At 51.9% G+C, this 14,202-nt stretch overlaps 1 protein-coding gene across 3 annotated transcripts; it reads left to right on the forward strand.

Annotated features, from left to right (window-relative positions):
* Nucleotides 1–3,319: 3,319 nt before the first annotated feature.
* On the forward strand, nucleotides 3,320–9,194 carry IRF5 (interferon regulatory factor 5). 3 transcript variants are annotated; one of them, XM_069461435.1, is made up of 8 exons: nucleotides 3,320–3,514; nucleotides 5,584–5,773; nucleotides 6,115–6,179; nucleotides 6,929–6,962; nucleotides 7,138–7,395; nucleotides 7,551–7,943; nucleotides 8,032–8,150; nucleotides 8,398–9,194. In XM_069461435.1, exons 1-8 carry the CDS (start codon nucleotides 3,320–3,322, stop codon nucleotides 8,641–8,643), a joined length of 1,500 nt encoding a protein of 499 aa, XP_069317536.1. In that variant the 3' UTR covers nucleotides 8,644–9,194. The 3 variants fall into 3 exon arrangements, with proteins under 3 accessions (XP_069317536.1, XP_069317537.1, XP_069317538.1); XM_069461436.1 differs by having other exon boundaries at nucleotides 7,186–7,395; XM_069461437.1 differs by lacking the exon at nucleotides 7,138–7,395.
* The last annotated feature ends 5,008 nt before the right edge of the window (nucleotides 9,195–14,202 follow it).

Below are 14,202 nucleotides of genomic sequence, written 5' to 3' on the forward strand. Positions count from 1 at the left end.
TGGATGTGGGGGACTTTTCTGGCCTCGCGGCCACCCTGGGCACAGCAGGCCGGGGCGGGGCGGTGGGGGCGCCACCAGCTGGAGGAGCGGGCCAGAGGCAGACCCTGAGCCAGCGCCCCAGGGTGGCTCCGAGGCTGGCCCAGGAGGAGCGGGTTGGGTGCCCCAGGCGAGCCTGCGGGAGGGGCCGCGAGGGCCGGCCCAGGGCGGGGATCAGGGAGCAGGACCAGAAAGGACAGGGGCTGGGCCGATGGAGGAAGCTGGTGGCCCTAAGGAGGGGCCGCCCCGGCCAGAGGCAGAGTCCAGCCCCCCCTTAGCTGAGGGGCTCCTGGCAGGAGTCCAGGCGGCCTGGGAAAGCACCTTCCCAGGCTGAAGGCCCTACTTTGGGGATTTCCCCCTGTGCCCCCGGCCTTCCCCCAGCCTGCCCCTGGGAGGAAGGCGAGAGAGGCTTCTTGCTGCCCCTTGCTGCCGCACCTGCTGCCCCGGAGCCTCAGCCTGTCCCGACCAGGAGGGCGCAGGGCGCAGCGTGTGGTCAGCTCACTGGAGGGAGTAGATTTAGGGTCAGGCCTGGTGCAGGGAACCCCTTGTCCTCTCCCTGAGCTGGTGTGGGGTTTGCAGGGAGACATGTGACCCAGAGGAACCTGGAGGTGGTGGCAGGGGCCCTGCTGCTCTGCCCCTCCTCCTAGGACTGCTGTGGAGCTTCCTCCCCAGGGGCTCCCTGGTGCCCGCAGGGTTGTGGCTGCTCAGGGGCCTGTCCCCTGGGACCTCAGCATGCCCTGGGGGGAGCTGTGGGCTCTCCTGACCCCAGCAGGGGTTCCAGGCTACCCTTCTGAATGCCTCATTGTCTGACCTGCTTGTCCTCAGGTCCTCAGCAGCCCACACCCCTTTTGGCTTTTGGTGGAAATTGCTGGAGGACCTCTTGGTTTTCCCCACTTTCCAGGACTCAAGTCCATAAACCTGGGTCTGGGCTGCGTATGTTTCAGCCCAAGCCCCCAGAGCCCTGAGAAGGCAGACGTGTTCAGAAACTGAAATGCATTCGGATGGTCTGAATCAGCTCTAAGCCCTTCTCTAGGCAGGAGGAAGCTTCTGGGGTGATAGATGCTGCTTAGGGTAAGGCTCTTGTGGACCTGGTTGCAGGCAAAACCCCCTTGAGGCGGACACCCTTCTGTGGCATGATGGACAGACGGTCCCTCAGCCTAGCTGGGCTTCTCCATACCCCTCCCTAAGAGTTCAAGGCTGCAGTGAGCTGTGATTGCACCACTGCACTCCAGCCTGGGCAACAGAGTGAGACTCTCTAAAATATATATATAATAATAATAAATAAAATAAAAATAAAAACCTTGCTCATTGGGCCAGACTGTGGGACTCAACTGAGTCCTTGTCCCAGGCATCAGAGGGCAGAGGGCCTTTCTGATCTCCCCGCTGTACCACCCCGCCCTAGCTGCAGCCTCACCGTGTGTGCGGGGGTCATAGGGAAAGCTCACCCCTCCCCACATGTGGACAGAGCTTCCTCCCATCCACCCTAACTTAGCCAGAATTACCTGGTGCTGGTGACCAGCACCCCTGCATTCTAGGACCAGGCCTCTCAGAGGGCTACAGACACAAATACAGGTGGGTGAGGCTACCCAGGGCTGCCAATCACACCGGATGCACAAGGGCTGCCAGCAGGCTTAGGGGTCGGGGAATGGCCATGGGGCGGGAGATTGAGAATTTGGCCTTGGGGACCCACTTGTGAATTTTCTTTATGACCCCTCCCTCATTCAGAGTGAGTCAGATTTCTGCATTGTCCGGTCTGGCCACTTTCATTTCCCCTAGGCTGGGTGGAGGCGAGGGCAAAAAGAGGAACTGAGCCCCCAGTCTTCTGAGGCCAGGGGGCAGGGCTGAAGCTTTCCACCTTTCCTGTCCCAGCCTCTGGGCCAGGCAGGGGCTGGCCTTACCCTTCCCGGGCCCTGGCAGCTGAGGTGGGCACTGCTGAGAGAGGCCTGCAGGGGGAGACTCTAGCAGTGCAGAGGTGGCGCCAGACAGGTACAACCCAAATAGATACTGGGCAGGGAATTTCTGGGGAAACTGAGGCTCCAAGCTGCAAGGCCCAACCAGGCCTGGAAAGACAGAGGTGTTCAGCTCAACCTCTGTTCCTTACTTGCTGAGCGACAGATTTCCCTGTGAGGGCTGTGTCGTAGGATGGTTCAGTCCTTTCTGTCTGACTCTGGGCTCTCAAGGGCCATGGGCTTGAGTAAGGGGAGAGGAGGGACTGCCTGGGAGTGGAGAGGGACTGAGGGAGGTTTCAGTTCTGGGCTGGCAAGGGGGGTTGGCAGGTGGAGGGGAGGAGGCAGGGGCTCACGGTCAGCCTGACTCCAGGGAGGCAGCCACAGTGGCCCCGGGGAGGGGGCTCTCCCGTCATGGGTAGGTAGGGGTTAGACCTGGCCTCTCTGTTTCCTGCAGCTGTGTGCAGTGCAGGCGCTGGCGGACATCAGGGCCTCCCTAAGAGCTGCATGAATGTGTGTCCAGTAGGAGGAGAAGGGGGAGGACCAAGAAACTAAGAAAAGGATGGCCCTAGAGGGGTGGCATCTGAGTTTGGTGGCCACTGTCCTTGCTGGAGGCAGGTTGAGTTGGTTGGTGGGATTTCTCTAAAGATGTCAAAGCTTCCCCCCAGAAGGAAAGTGAGGAAGGAAGGAAGCTCTGAGAACTGGGTATGGAAACCGCCCCCATTCCCACGCTCTGCTTTGTCTAAGGCCAGGTTTCCTGGAAGCCCGAAACAGGATTCTTGTTGGGGACATTTACAGACGGTCTCTCAGTGGATGGCGGTGAGCAACTCAGGGCCGGGAAATGAGGCAGGGATGTGGACTCGGCTGGAGGTGGGCTGCAGCCTGGTCCCGCGGGAGCACGCGGTGCACCACGTAGGCCCCTCGAGGCAAGAGAGCCAGGCTTTGTCCCTAGGTGTCAGGCAGGCACTGGCTATGGGCAGCCACCCCCCCGCCGCCCCCCACAGTGAGCAGCTGTTCTCCGGCAAAGGGGCCGCTTGGTGCCGTCAGCAGCTGAGAATGGATGCCCCTGCCTGGCAGAGGGGGCCCGGGAGGGTGCCCACAGCGTCCAATATGGCGTCACTCGGCTCCTTCCCTTCCCCCAAACACGAAATTCAGTCAACCCACAACAGGAAAGCCCATGACTGGAAAAGAGAATTGGCCTTGAACACCTGGACGGAATAGAGAGACTGTCCCTCACGGCCCGAGGCTTGGCACCCTGAGCACCCCTGAGCACCCCTGCCCACCTGGGGCCTCGCAGCTGCTCAGGCCCCTCTTGCTTTCTCCCGCAGAGCCCCGCCATGAACCAGCCGGTCCCTGGGGCCCCCGCCCCGCCCCGCCGCGTGCGCCTGAAGCCCTGGCTGGTGGCCCAGGTGAACAGCTGCCAGTACCCAGGGCTTCAGTGGGTCAATGGGGAAAAGAAATTCTTCTACATCCCCTGGAGGCATGCCACGAGGCACGGCCCCAGCCAGGACGGGGATAACACCATCTTCAAGGTAAGCCCAGGGCGGAGGGTGAGCCTGCACCTCTGAGGCACCTGCTCCCCAGAAGAGGAATACACACACCACCCCACTCATTCACACACCCCTCATACACATGCATCTCCTCAAGGCTGGCCCCTCTCCCAGCTACCTTGCTGCAGGTGACGCCAGGCCTGGACTAAGGGGATGCAGATGTAGCCACAGGATACACCTTTTTCAACCTGTACCCCAGAGCAAGGTGGGAACTGAGGGTCCCCGGGAGACCTTCCTGCACCTCCTCCTACAGACTGCTTGTTCTTGTCTCACCCTGTCACACATGAGGACATGTTTAGTGTACACATCTGCTAAAAGAATTCACCTATAATCTTTTTTAATTTTGTTTTTTTAATTGACATATAATCGTACATATTTATGGGGTACATAAAGGTATTTTGGGGGTTTGTTTTTGTTTTTAGAGATGGGGGGGTCTCACTTTGTTGCCTGGGCTGGACTTGAACTCCTGGGCTCAAGCGATCCTGCTGCCTTGCCCTCCTGAGTAGCTAGGATTACAGGCGTGAGCCACCGTGCCCTCACCTATAATCTTAATGCTAGGAGGTACCTAGTATAATAGTTTTTGCTTATATTTTCAGTTTTCCGTGTGCGTGTGTGTGTATGAAATGCAAAATTGGAATCAAGCCATCTTTCTGTTTTATAACCTACATTTTTTCACCCAATGTCAGGACCAGCTTTCCTTTCTAACACATGTCTGCTTCACTTTTGGTGACTATGGAAAGTTCCACTGAAGGGTTTAGCACAATTTGGTCACTTGGTCTCGTTTTTTGGACACTTTAGGTTGCTTTTAAAACCTGAAGTTAAAAACCACATTGCCACATAGACTCTCTGAACTCTTACCCTTTATTCATCCTAAATTATTTCTCTGGAGTGATTTCCTAGACTTAAAAATTGCTGGATCAAAGACAATGCTTACTTTTTAAATTTTGGATACATATTTTCTTAGACTTTATACTTGATCTTTAGCTTTTCAAAGTTCTTTTCCTAATCCATGTCTTATTTTTGTATAGGTAATTCAGTCACACAACTCAAAATTACAAAGGCATAAAATAGTTTACAGCCAAATCTCTCCCTCCCATCCCTGTGCCCATCCCCCGCCCCAGAGGCAATGGTGTTACCATTTCCTGGCTCATTCTTCCCCAGAGATTTTTGCGCATGTGCAAGCTAGTATCACCTATCCTTTCCCTCACTTTTCACAACACTGGTAGATGTATACATACTCTTCTGCACTTAATGTTTCTGGGAGATTGCTATACGCCAGTATTTATATAAAAAGTTCCCTCTTCTTTTCTTGGATGCTGCCCAGAGCTCCACCCTATGGGTTGGCCGTAATTTAACCAGCCCCTCACTGATGGACATTGCACTGGGTACTTGGGTCATTTTGCTTTCATAAGTAGTGCTGCTGTAAATAACCTTGTACATGCAAAATTTTGTGCGGGTGCTTCTATACTCTGTAGGATAAATTCATAAAAGTGGAATTGCTGAGTTTAAGGGTAGAGAGAGACATTGGTAACCCTGGCCTCATCAAGTTGCCATCCGAAATAATACCAGCAGCTGGAGTGTACCGAGCTGTCCCATGTGCAGGCACCGCCCTGACTGCTGTATGTGCATCAACACCTTGAGTCTTTGCAGCCGCCCTTCGCCCTTCGGGGTGGGCACTGTGAGGAGGAGACCGAGGTGAAGTGACATGGCCAGGCACAGGGCTGGTAGGGGGTGCATTCCAGATTCAAACCCAGCCTGTCCCATCTGCCACGTTACACTGTCCTCCTTAGAGATTGCACCGGTTTGCCCTTCCGCAGCAGGGAATGCCGATGCATCTCACAGCACCTACATTTCTCAGAGCTTCTTGGCACCCTGAGAGTGAGGGCAGGACTGCGGCACCCCACGCTGCAGATGGGACCTTCAGCTCAACTCGGCCCAGCCTGTGGCTGAAGTTCTCCCCATACAGCGGGGGCTCCTAGGGACAGGAGGCGGCTGGGGCTGGGGCCAGGGAGAGGTTTTCTGTGGCCAGCTGTCCTCTCTTCCTGCCCCAGGCCTGGGCCAAGGAGACGGGGAAGTACACCGAAGGGGTGGATGAGGCCGACCCGGCCAAGTGGAAGGCCAACCTGCGCTGTGCCCTTAACAAGAGCCGAGACTTCCGCCTCTTCTATGATGGGCCCCGGGACATGCCGCCCCAGCCCTACAAGATCTACGAGGTCTGCTCCAATGGCCCCGCTCCCGCAGGTATCAGGCCCAGCCCCATGTGGGCCACCCAGGAGGCTGTGTGAGGTCCCAGCCCCCAGCCATGACCTCTCACTGCAGGCAGGACCAGGGCCCCTCCAGTGGGCAGTGGTCCAGGACACACTGCCTGGGTCATGGGTGGGTCAGGACTGGCTTGGCATGGGATCAGGGACCTGGGTCCTTCCTCCTCACCACCAACTCCTGGTGGCTGTGCCCTTCACCTTTGTCCCGTGTTCGAGCAGTTTTGGAGAGGGCAGAAGCCGCAGCAGGAGTCCTGGGTAGCCTTGCTTCTCCTCTGCTGTTAACTCCTTTCCTGTCCTGCTCTTGTCTCCTTCGCTGTGCAGAGTCCCAGCCTACTGACGATTATGCTGTTGGAGCAGGAGAGGAGGAGGAGGAGGAAGAGGAAGAGGTGAGTGTGGGGCAGGAAATCGGGGAGGGGGCATTTTTCCCAGTGTCTGCCTGCACCGTGGGGGGTCCTGAGCAGGGGCTCTCCGCAGCCCACTTTCCTGCTGCCCTCTCTGGAGCTCTGGGATTCTGAAGGGTAGGAACAAAGTCCCCACCTACACTTCCCTGGAGGTTTGTTGCTACCCAGCGTGCTCACTCGCTGTCTGACCCTCACAGCCGTGAGGGCTTGGCGGTTTTACTGCCTACGGAGGGCGAATGCGGAAACTGGAGCACTGAGAGCTTTTATCATCTGCCTGGGATGGCCGAGCTGGGACTGGAGGCAGGGTCTGGCCTTGGCAAAGCCGAAGGCTGGGGGAATTGCTTTGTGGTTCTTGTGTATTATTTCCCCAGTATCGTATCAATTTAATCACCGGGCATGGTGGCTCATGCCTGTAATCCTTTGGGAGGCAAAGGTGGGAAGATCGTTTGAGGTCAGGAGTTCAAGACCAGCTGGGGCAATACAGCAAGATCCCGTCTCTAAGAAAATAAAATAATAATTAGCCAGGCATGATGGCACGTGCCTGTAGCCCTACCTACTGGGGAGGCTGGGCCAGGAGGGTCGCTTAAACCCAGAAGTTGGAAGTCACAGTGAGCTATGAAGATGCCACCACAGTCCAGCCTGGGCAATAGAGTGAGACCCTGTCTCAATAAATAAATAAAAATAACCTGTTCTCCCCTCTCCCTCTCTGATCTCTTCCCTCCTCTTCTCTTCAGCTTCAGAGGATGTTACCAAATCTAAGCATCACAGGTGGGGCTGGAGGTGGTATGGTTGGGGGTCTGGTATATGAGAAGCTACAGGTACCATAGGTACCTGGGAGGGGGGCGGCAGGGAGGCTGGGGGAAGGCCCAGGGCGGGGAGTAGGTGGGCTTGGGAGGCAGTTCCTAGAGTGGCATCAACAGCTGTGCACCCCGGCCCTCTGCAGAAGCAGTGCCACCTGGCTCCGCCATGGCCCCCTATTCTTTGCCTAAAGAGGATGTCAAGTGGCTACCCACCCTGCAGCTGCCTGTAGTGACGGGCCCGCCTGCTCCGGACCCCAGGCACCTGGCCCCTCCTCCTGGTGTCCCCGCTGGCTTCAGGGAGCTCCTGCCGAGCATGGAGCCCGGGCCCCTGGCTGCCAGCCTGCCCCCTGCAAGTGAGCAGCTCCTGCCCGACCTGCTGATCAGCCCCCACATGCTGCCACGTAAGGACCCAGCAGCTGGGCAGGGGCTTTGGGGAGGGTGGAGGATGCCAGTCCCCCTTGGGTGGGGGAGAAAGTGGGAGAACTGCCAGGGCTGGGTCTGGCCACTGGGCTGCAGGATAGGGAGGTGTGGGGCTCACACAATCCCTGTCCCGCAGTGACCGACCTGGAGATCAAGTTCCAGTACCGGGGACGGCCACCCCAGGCCGTCATCATCAGCAACCCGCACGGCTGTCGACTCTTCTACAGCCAGCTGGAGGCCACCCAGGAACAGGTGGAACTCTTTGGCCCCGTGAGCCTGGAGCAAGTGCGTTTTCCAAGCCCCGAGGACATTCCCAGTGACAAGCAGCGCTTCTACACAAACCAGCTGCTGGATGTCCTGGACCGCGGGCTCATCCTCCAGCTTCAGGGCCAGGACCTATATGCCATCCGCCTGTGCCAGTGCAAGGTGTTCTGGAGCGGGCCCTGCGCCTCAGCCCATGGCTTGCGCCCCAACCCCATCCAGCGGGAAGTCAAGACCAAGCTCTTCAGCCTGGAGCATTTTCTCAATGGTGAGGGGCCCGGCTGTGATCCTCCTGGCCTCTTCTCACCCAGGGGCACAGTTCTAGCCTCTGACTAGGGATCTTGATCTTGATGCAGAGCTCATCCTGTTCCAGAAAGGCCAGACCAACGCCCCACCACCCTTCGAGATCTTCTTCTGCTTTGGGGAGGAGTGGCCTGACCCCAAACCTCGAGAGAAGAAGCTAATTACTGTACAGGTACATCCCCCACCCCTTATGTCAGCTCTGCCTTGGCTCAACTGTGGGGAATCCTGGGGCTAGGCCCTTGCCCCAGGGCGGAGGCTCAGGGCTCTCTGGGCAGCCGTGAACTTGGCTGCCAGAGACAATCAAGGCCCAGGGCTAGAGAATGCAGTCTGCCACCTGCCCCTGGTGGGGGCCCGCATGCACCCTGCAGCTGCCAGCCCTGCCATGGGTCTCCTTGTCCTGTCTCCTCTTTGCCTCCCAGGTGGTGCCCGTAGCAGCTCGGATGCTGCTGGAGATGTTCTCAGGGGAGCTCTCTTGGTCGGCTGATAGCATCCGGCTACAGATCTCAAACCCAGACCTCAAAGACCGCATGGTGGAGCAGTTCAAGGAGCTCCATCACATCTGGCAGTCCCAGCAGCGGTTGCAGCCTGTGGCCCAGGCCCCTCCTGTGGCAGGCCTTGGTGCTGGCCAGGGGCCCTGGCCCATGCACCCAGTTGGCATGCAGTAACAAGCTGCAGATGGTGGCTGGCCCGGGCTTCCCGGGTGGCTGTACAGACTGATAAGGAGGTGTGACGGCCCCAGTAGGCACCTGGTGGCTGCAGCGTCCTACCTCTGGGTTTCCTGGAAGTGGACTTGGGCGGTGAAGGAGAGGAAAGAAGAGGACTGAGACCCATGTTCTCCTTCCTGGGCTTGCCTCTCCTGGGCTCACTCTGGTCTGGTCTGCCGGACTCTGGAGAAACTCAGCCTGCAGCCCCTGTGAGCAGGGAACCCTGGGACCTAGTTTTACAGGAGGAATTGCCCCAGGGTGGCCCACTCTTGTGGCTGCCCCATTTCATTTGGTCAACAAGAGCCAAGGAGTGTTGTGGGCTGGGTCCCTCCAGCAGGGCCTCTGCAACGCATGGGCCTGACTTTGGGGTTCCCTGGCTTCAGCCTCACTTCCTCATCTTCCTCCCTCCTGAGACAGATATGAGCACCAAGGTATCATATCAGATACTTCAGGCTGGCAGCTACCCCACATCTTGAGAGTCCAAGAACATGGGGTAGAAAGAATTTTATGTATTTTTGGATTAATAAATTGTTAAAAACAGACTCAGCTGTTTCTTTACTTTTTCTAGTACCAGACCCTATTTCGGATGTGGGGTGGCCCTCTCCCCAGGTACCCGCCTGCCCGCAGCTCAGGCGCTGGCACAGGGAGGGCCTGCATTCCAGGCTGATGAGTCAGTCGCCTCCCTAAACCTCACCTGGCCGGCTTTGCTTTCCAGGAGGAAGCTAGCTGAAGCACAGGTGTGGAATGTTAAATGCGTGCACTCTAGAAACCTGTCAAAACCAATTTTCCCATAAGAAATGGTGTAAAAGGAAGGGCTAGTATTGCAACTGTGTTTGGGACCATTATAATCTGTCATGCTCATGTATATTCATGTGCTATTAAACATATGAGGACAATGCATGCAAATGGTAGCTCTCACCTTTTGAATCTGGCTCATAGTCGTAATTTTATGTGGCCTGAGCACTTTGTTGTCATCTTTTTATTATGGATGATTTTAAACATTTGTGAAAATAGGGAGAATGCTATGAAATATTTAAACAAGTTTACAGTTTCAGTGATTATCAACCTGCAGTCCGTCTTTCTCATCAATACTCCATCTCTACCCCTACCTGAGATGATTTTGAAGCAAATCCTGGGCAGAACATTTCATGTGTAAATATTCAGCATGTATCTCTGAAAGACAAGGACAATCTAAAAATTAAAACCACAAGGTCAATGTGAAGAAATTAATTTTTATCAAATATTCAGTGTTTAAAAACTTAATTGGGAATTTTATTCCCTTTCAATTTAACTGAAAAAAATGCCATTGTTCCCAATCGCATATTGTGTTAACATATTTTGTCCCCTGTATTTCCTATAAATTGTTACTTAGATTGTAGAGGCTTGACTGGATTCAGGTTTTTGTTTGACTACCTATTAATGGGTATTTGAGTTGTTTCTATCATTAGTTATTATAAATGAGGCAGTGGATAAACAGGCTTGTGCATACTTTTTTATTTAGAGACAGGGTCTTGCTCTGTCTCTCAGGCTAGAGTGCAGTGGCCTGATCATATAGTTCCCTGTAACCTTGAATTCCTGGGACTTGTGCCTACTTTTTATCTTTTCATATTTTTGCCAGTGTTATCTTTGGCATAGATCCCTAGAAATGGGACTTTTGGGCCAAGGCATAAATAAGAATGTAATTCTGCTAGATATTGGTAAAACCCCTGCTATGTTTTGATGTTTGATCCCTCCAAACCTCATGTTGAAATCTGATCCCCAATGTTGGAGGTAGGGCCTAAGGGGAGGTGTTCTGGTCATGGGGACAGATGTCTCATGAATAAATTAGTGCCCTCCCCCAAGGCAGAATTCTCACTCCATTAGTTTCCTAGAGAGCTGGTTGTTAAAAAGAGCCCATACCTCCCTCCTCTCCTTTCTTTTCTATGTGATCTTAGCTCCTTCCAGCTGCCCTCCTGCCTTCTGAGGGGACAGTAGCCTGACACCCTCACCAGATGCAGATGCCCAATCTTGGACTTTCCAGCCATCAGAATTGTGGGCCAAATAAACCTCTTTTCTTTACAAATTACCCAGCCTCAGGTAACACTTTAGAGCAACACTAAACGGACTAAGACAACCACATAAATGTACAAGAGTGTCTGGACCCACAGCCTCACCAAGAGAGCATATTGTCACCACTTGGATTTTTGGTGACTTGTGAGAAACAGTATCTCAGTGCCATTTCCCATTATGACCAAGGCTGAATAGCTTTTCATATGGTTAAGTGGCCTGTGCAGATATATTTTTTAAAAGAAACAATTTTAGAATAGTTTTAGATTTACAGAAAAGTTGCCAATAGAGTTTCTGTATACCCCACACCCAGTTTCCCCACTTGTTAGCATCTTACATGCACTATAGTACATTTGTGACAACTAACGAAACCATATGCATACATAATTATTAACTAGACTCCATACTTTATTTGGATTTCATTAGTTTTTGTCTAATATCCTTTTCCTGTTCCAGGATCCCCTCCAAGATAACACATTACATTCACTCATCACGTCTCAGCCTCCTCTGGTCTGTGACAGTTTCTCAGACTTTTCTTGTTTTTGATGATCTTGATGGTTTTGAGGAGAACTGGTCAGGTGTTTTTTAGAATGTCCGTCGATCTGGGTTTATCTGATGTGTTTCTCATGGTTTTCATACGGAAGACCACAGAGGTAAGTGTCATTCCTAGCACATCACATCAAAGGTACATACTGTGCACATGATTTATCACTGTTGATGTTGACCTTGATCACTTGGCTCAGGTAATGTTGGATAGGTTCCTCCACTGTAAAGTTACTCCCCCCACACCACTTTTCTATACTGTACATACGTAAAGTTTCAGAATCATTAACCTGTACCCCCTTTAAGAAACTTTACCAACTACAGTACAGTGCTTAAGTACGGTTCCTTGTGTCTTAAGTTTTCAATCATTTACAGAGGTTAGCACCTTTTCTCCCCACAGGCCTGTGCAGTTCTGTTTCCTCTTGACATTGAAATTCATTGTCAACACTTTAAGATTAGATGTCACCTATCTGATTTCTAGCTTCTCTCAAAAAATTGGCAAACATGAGAACATTGTCACACATTCCCCAATGGCAATAATCAACTGGGACTTTAGATGGGGAATGGTCTCCCAGTTCAATACAGTCCTCTCCCAGCCGCTTCACTTCTTTGTCTCCCAAACCCTTGTCCCTGAAGGCAGACTTTGCAACCTTTGATGAATGGCGAAGCAGGAAGACTTAGAGTAGCTGAATTATGTGAGCTCGGAAGGCCCATGTGCACTATGCCACCACTAGTAGACTAACTTCCCCAGTACCGGTGGTGGTTCAGCAGATGACAAAAATATTCCTTGGGTTTCTGCTTATTGATTTCTTAAAAATAAAACAAAATGTAAACAACAAAAAACCTGGCTGTCATTTCCTTTAGATCTCTACATTATAGCAGCCAGTTGTGGATGAACACTGGCCAAAAGAAGTCACAAGACAAAACAAATTCCAGAGGTAAAGGCAGGACAGTGAATGGCGCAATTCACTGCTCCCGAGCCATGCTAGGCTCCACTTGGTAGTGGCCTTTGACCTGTGCTCTAGTGACCTGTGCTGAAGCCTGATGCTCATGGCCCTGGGGATGATCACATTCCTTCAGGACCCAGCACTGTTTCTCCCTGTCCCTTCTTCCAAGCTCCTCCTTCCCACTAAGTTTATCCTTGCATCCAACTAAATATCCTCTTTTAATTTGACTCCTTTTTATTCAGCTTTTCTTTGACTTAAAGAACCTATCCCTTTTTAGTCTTTGTAGAGTAGAAGAGGATATTGATGGCTTTTCCCATTTTTGCTGAAGGAGCATTTCTGGAAAGCAACTTTCTCATTTGCTGGTATCTATCTCAAAAAATCGGGCATAATTTGTTGCATAATCTTGGATTTTGAGGGCCTCTATATTTTGGCTTTCATATTGTAAAATGATTCTTACACCAGGGCCACACAATGTGAACATTTACATTAAATTCATGAGGTGCTGATACCATTCAAAAGCATAAGTTTCTTTATGCCTTATGTATACTACATTCGCATTTCTTTTTGGATACAAGAGTCTCACTCTATTACCCAGGCTACAGTGCCGTGGCGTCAGCCTAGCCCACAGGAACCTCAAACTCCTGGGCTCAAGTGATCCTCTTGCTTCAGCCTCCTGAGTAGCTGGGACTACAGGAGCATGCCACCACACCTAGCTAATTTTTTCTATATTTATTAGAGATGGGATCTCACTCTTGCTCAGGCTGGTCTCAAACTCCTGACCCTCAAATGATCCTCCTGCCTTGGCCTCCTAGAGTGGTAGGATTACAGGTGTGAGCCACCGCGCTCCACCCTCATTCTCAGTTATTGAACTTTGTAATAATTCCCTTCAAACAAATACATAAAAATTACACGTTATTGCTTTTCTAGTATAGCCTTGCTGGGAACAGCCCCAATGGGTGATTTGTGTTTCACAGAATCAAGACCTAAATCGCTCGGCTAATCCAATCAGGGAACAGACAATTCTGTGGGGAAATGACTTAGATAAGTTCAGGTGCAGTTAATTTTCCTGTGCACATCCAAGAAAGACACTCATTCTACTTCAACCAGACAATGCCATGCAGGCACACATCTACATCAGGGGACCTGATCCCAAACAGTTCCTTTTTAAATTAAAATTTGGGTGGGTTTCCTTGCTATGCCAAAAGATAATAAGACTGATTCAGAATAGCCACTTCAAATAATCCATAGGTTTTACAGTAAGTAGTGAGGCTTTGGCACCATTAACGAAATGGGATTCAGTTTTCAAAACTATAGCTGAAAACTATGTTTTGGGCATTAACTATGATAATGCATTCCACAGGTTAGTTTTCAGTGGTTAGGGAGGGTTTTAGCAAGCCTTCTACACATTTTTTTGGTTCCAGACACAACTTCCTGTGAAAAAAGCCAAATTTCCTAAATAGAGCAAAGTCAACTGGTTATTGCAAGAACCTACACCTGGACAAGACTTAAAGGTTTTACTGTTTAGCCAGAACATGTGAGGAATGGCCGGGGTAATGTGCTGACCCCTGGAATCTGATAATCTCACTCTAAACACTCTTTCAAGTTCTTTTTTCTCCTTCTAATAATGACTCTTTAGAGAGTAAAACTCTGAGTCCTACTGATATCATGCTGAAAGGCCTGTTTTTCACCAACTCCAAATATTGTTCTATAGCTTGAGGATTCAAGCTCAGTAGTGAAAAAGTTAAAGTGACTTGGCAAAGAAAAGGCAGATAAATGTTTTTCAACAGTACTGCCAGATGTATTATATTAGAAAGCAGCTCTGCCGTCAGGGTTACAAGCTCAAGCCCAATTGCCATGACATACTGTATGATCCAACTCAAGAAAATGCAAACTAATCTACAGTGCCAGAGAGCAGGCCAGCGGTGACGTGGGGATGGATGGGATGGGGAGTGGTGGTGGAGAGGGGTTACTTGGGGGCTCAAGG

This window comes from Eulemur rufifrons, chromosome 29 (assembly GCF_041146395.1).
Source record: "Eulemur rufifrons isolate Redbay chromosome 29, OSU_ERuf_1, whole genome shotgun sequence".
Classification (NCBI taxonomy): Eukaryota; Metazoa; Chordata; class Mammalia; order Primates; family Lemuridae; genus Eulemur; species Eulemur rufifrons.

Coding starts and splice junctions, on each gene's coding strand:
- IRF5 (XM_069461435.1), top strand. CDS start 3,320: ATGAACCAGCCGGTCCCTGGGGCCCCCGCCCCGCCCCGCCGCGTGCGC. Junction 3,515..5,583: donor GGGATAACACCATCTTCAAG/GTAAGCCCAGGG, acceptor TTCCTGCCCCAG/GCCTGGGCCAAGGAGACGGG. Junction 6,963..7,137: donor ACCAAATCTAAGCATCACAG/GTGGGGCTGGAG, acceptor GGCCCTCTGCAG/AAGCAGTGCCACCTGGCTCC.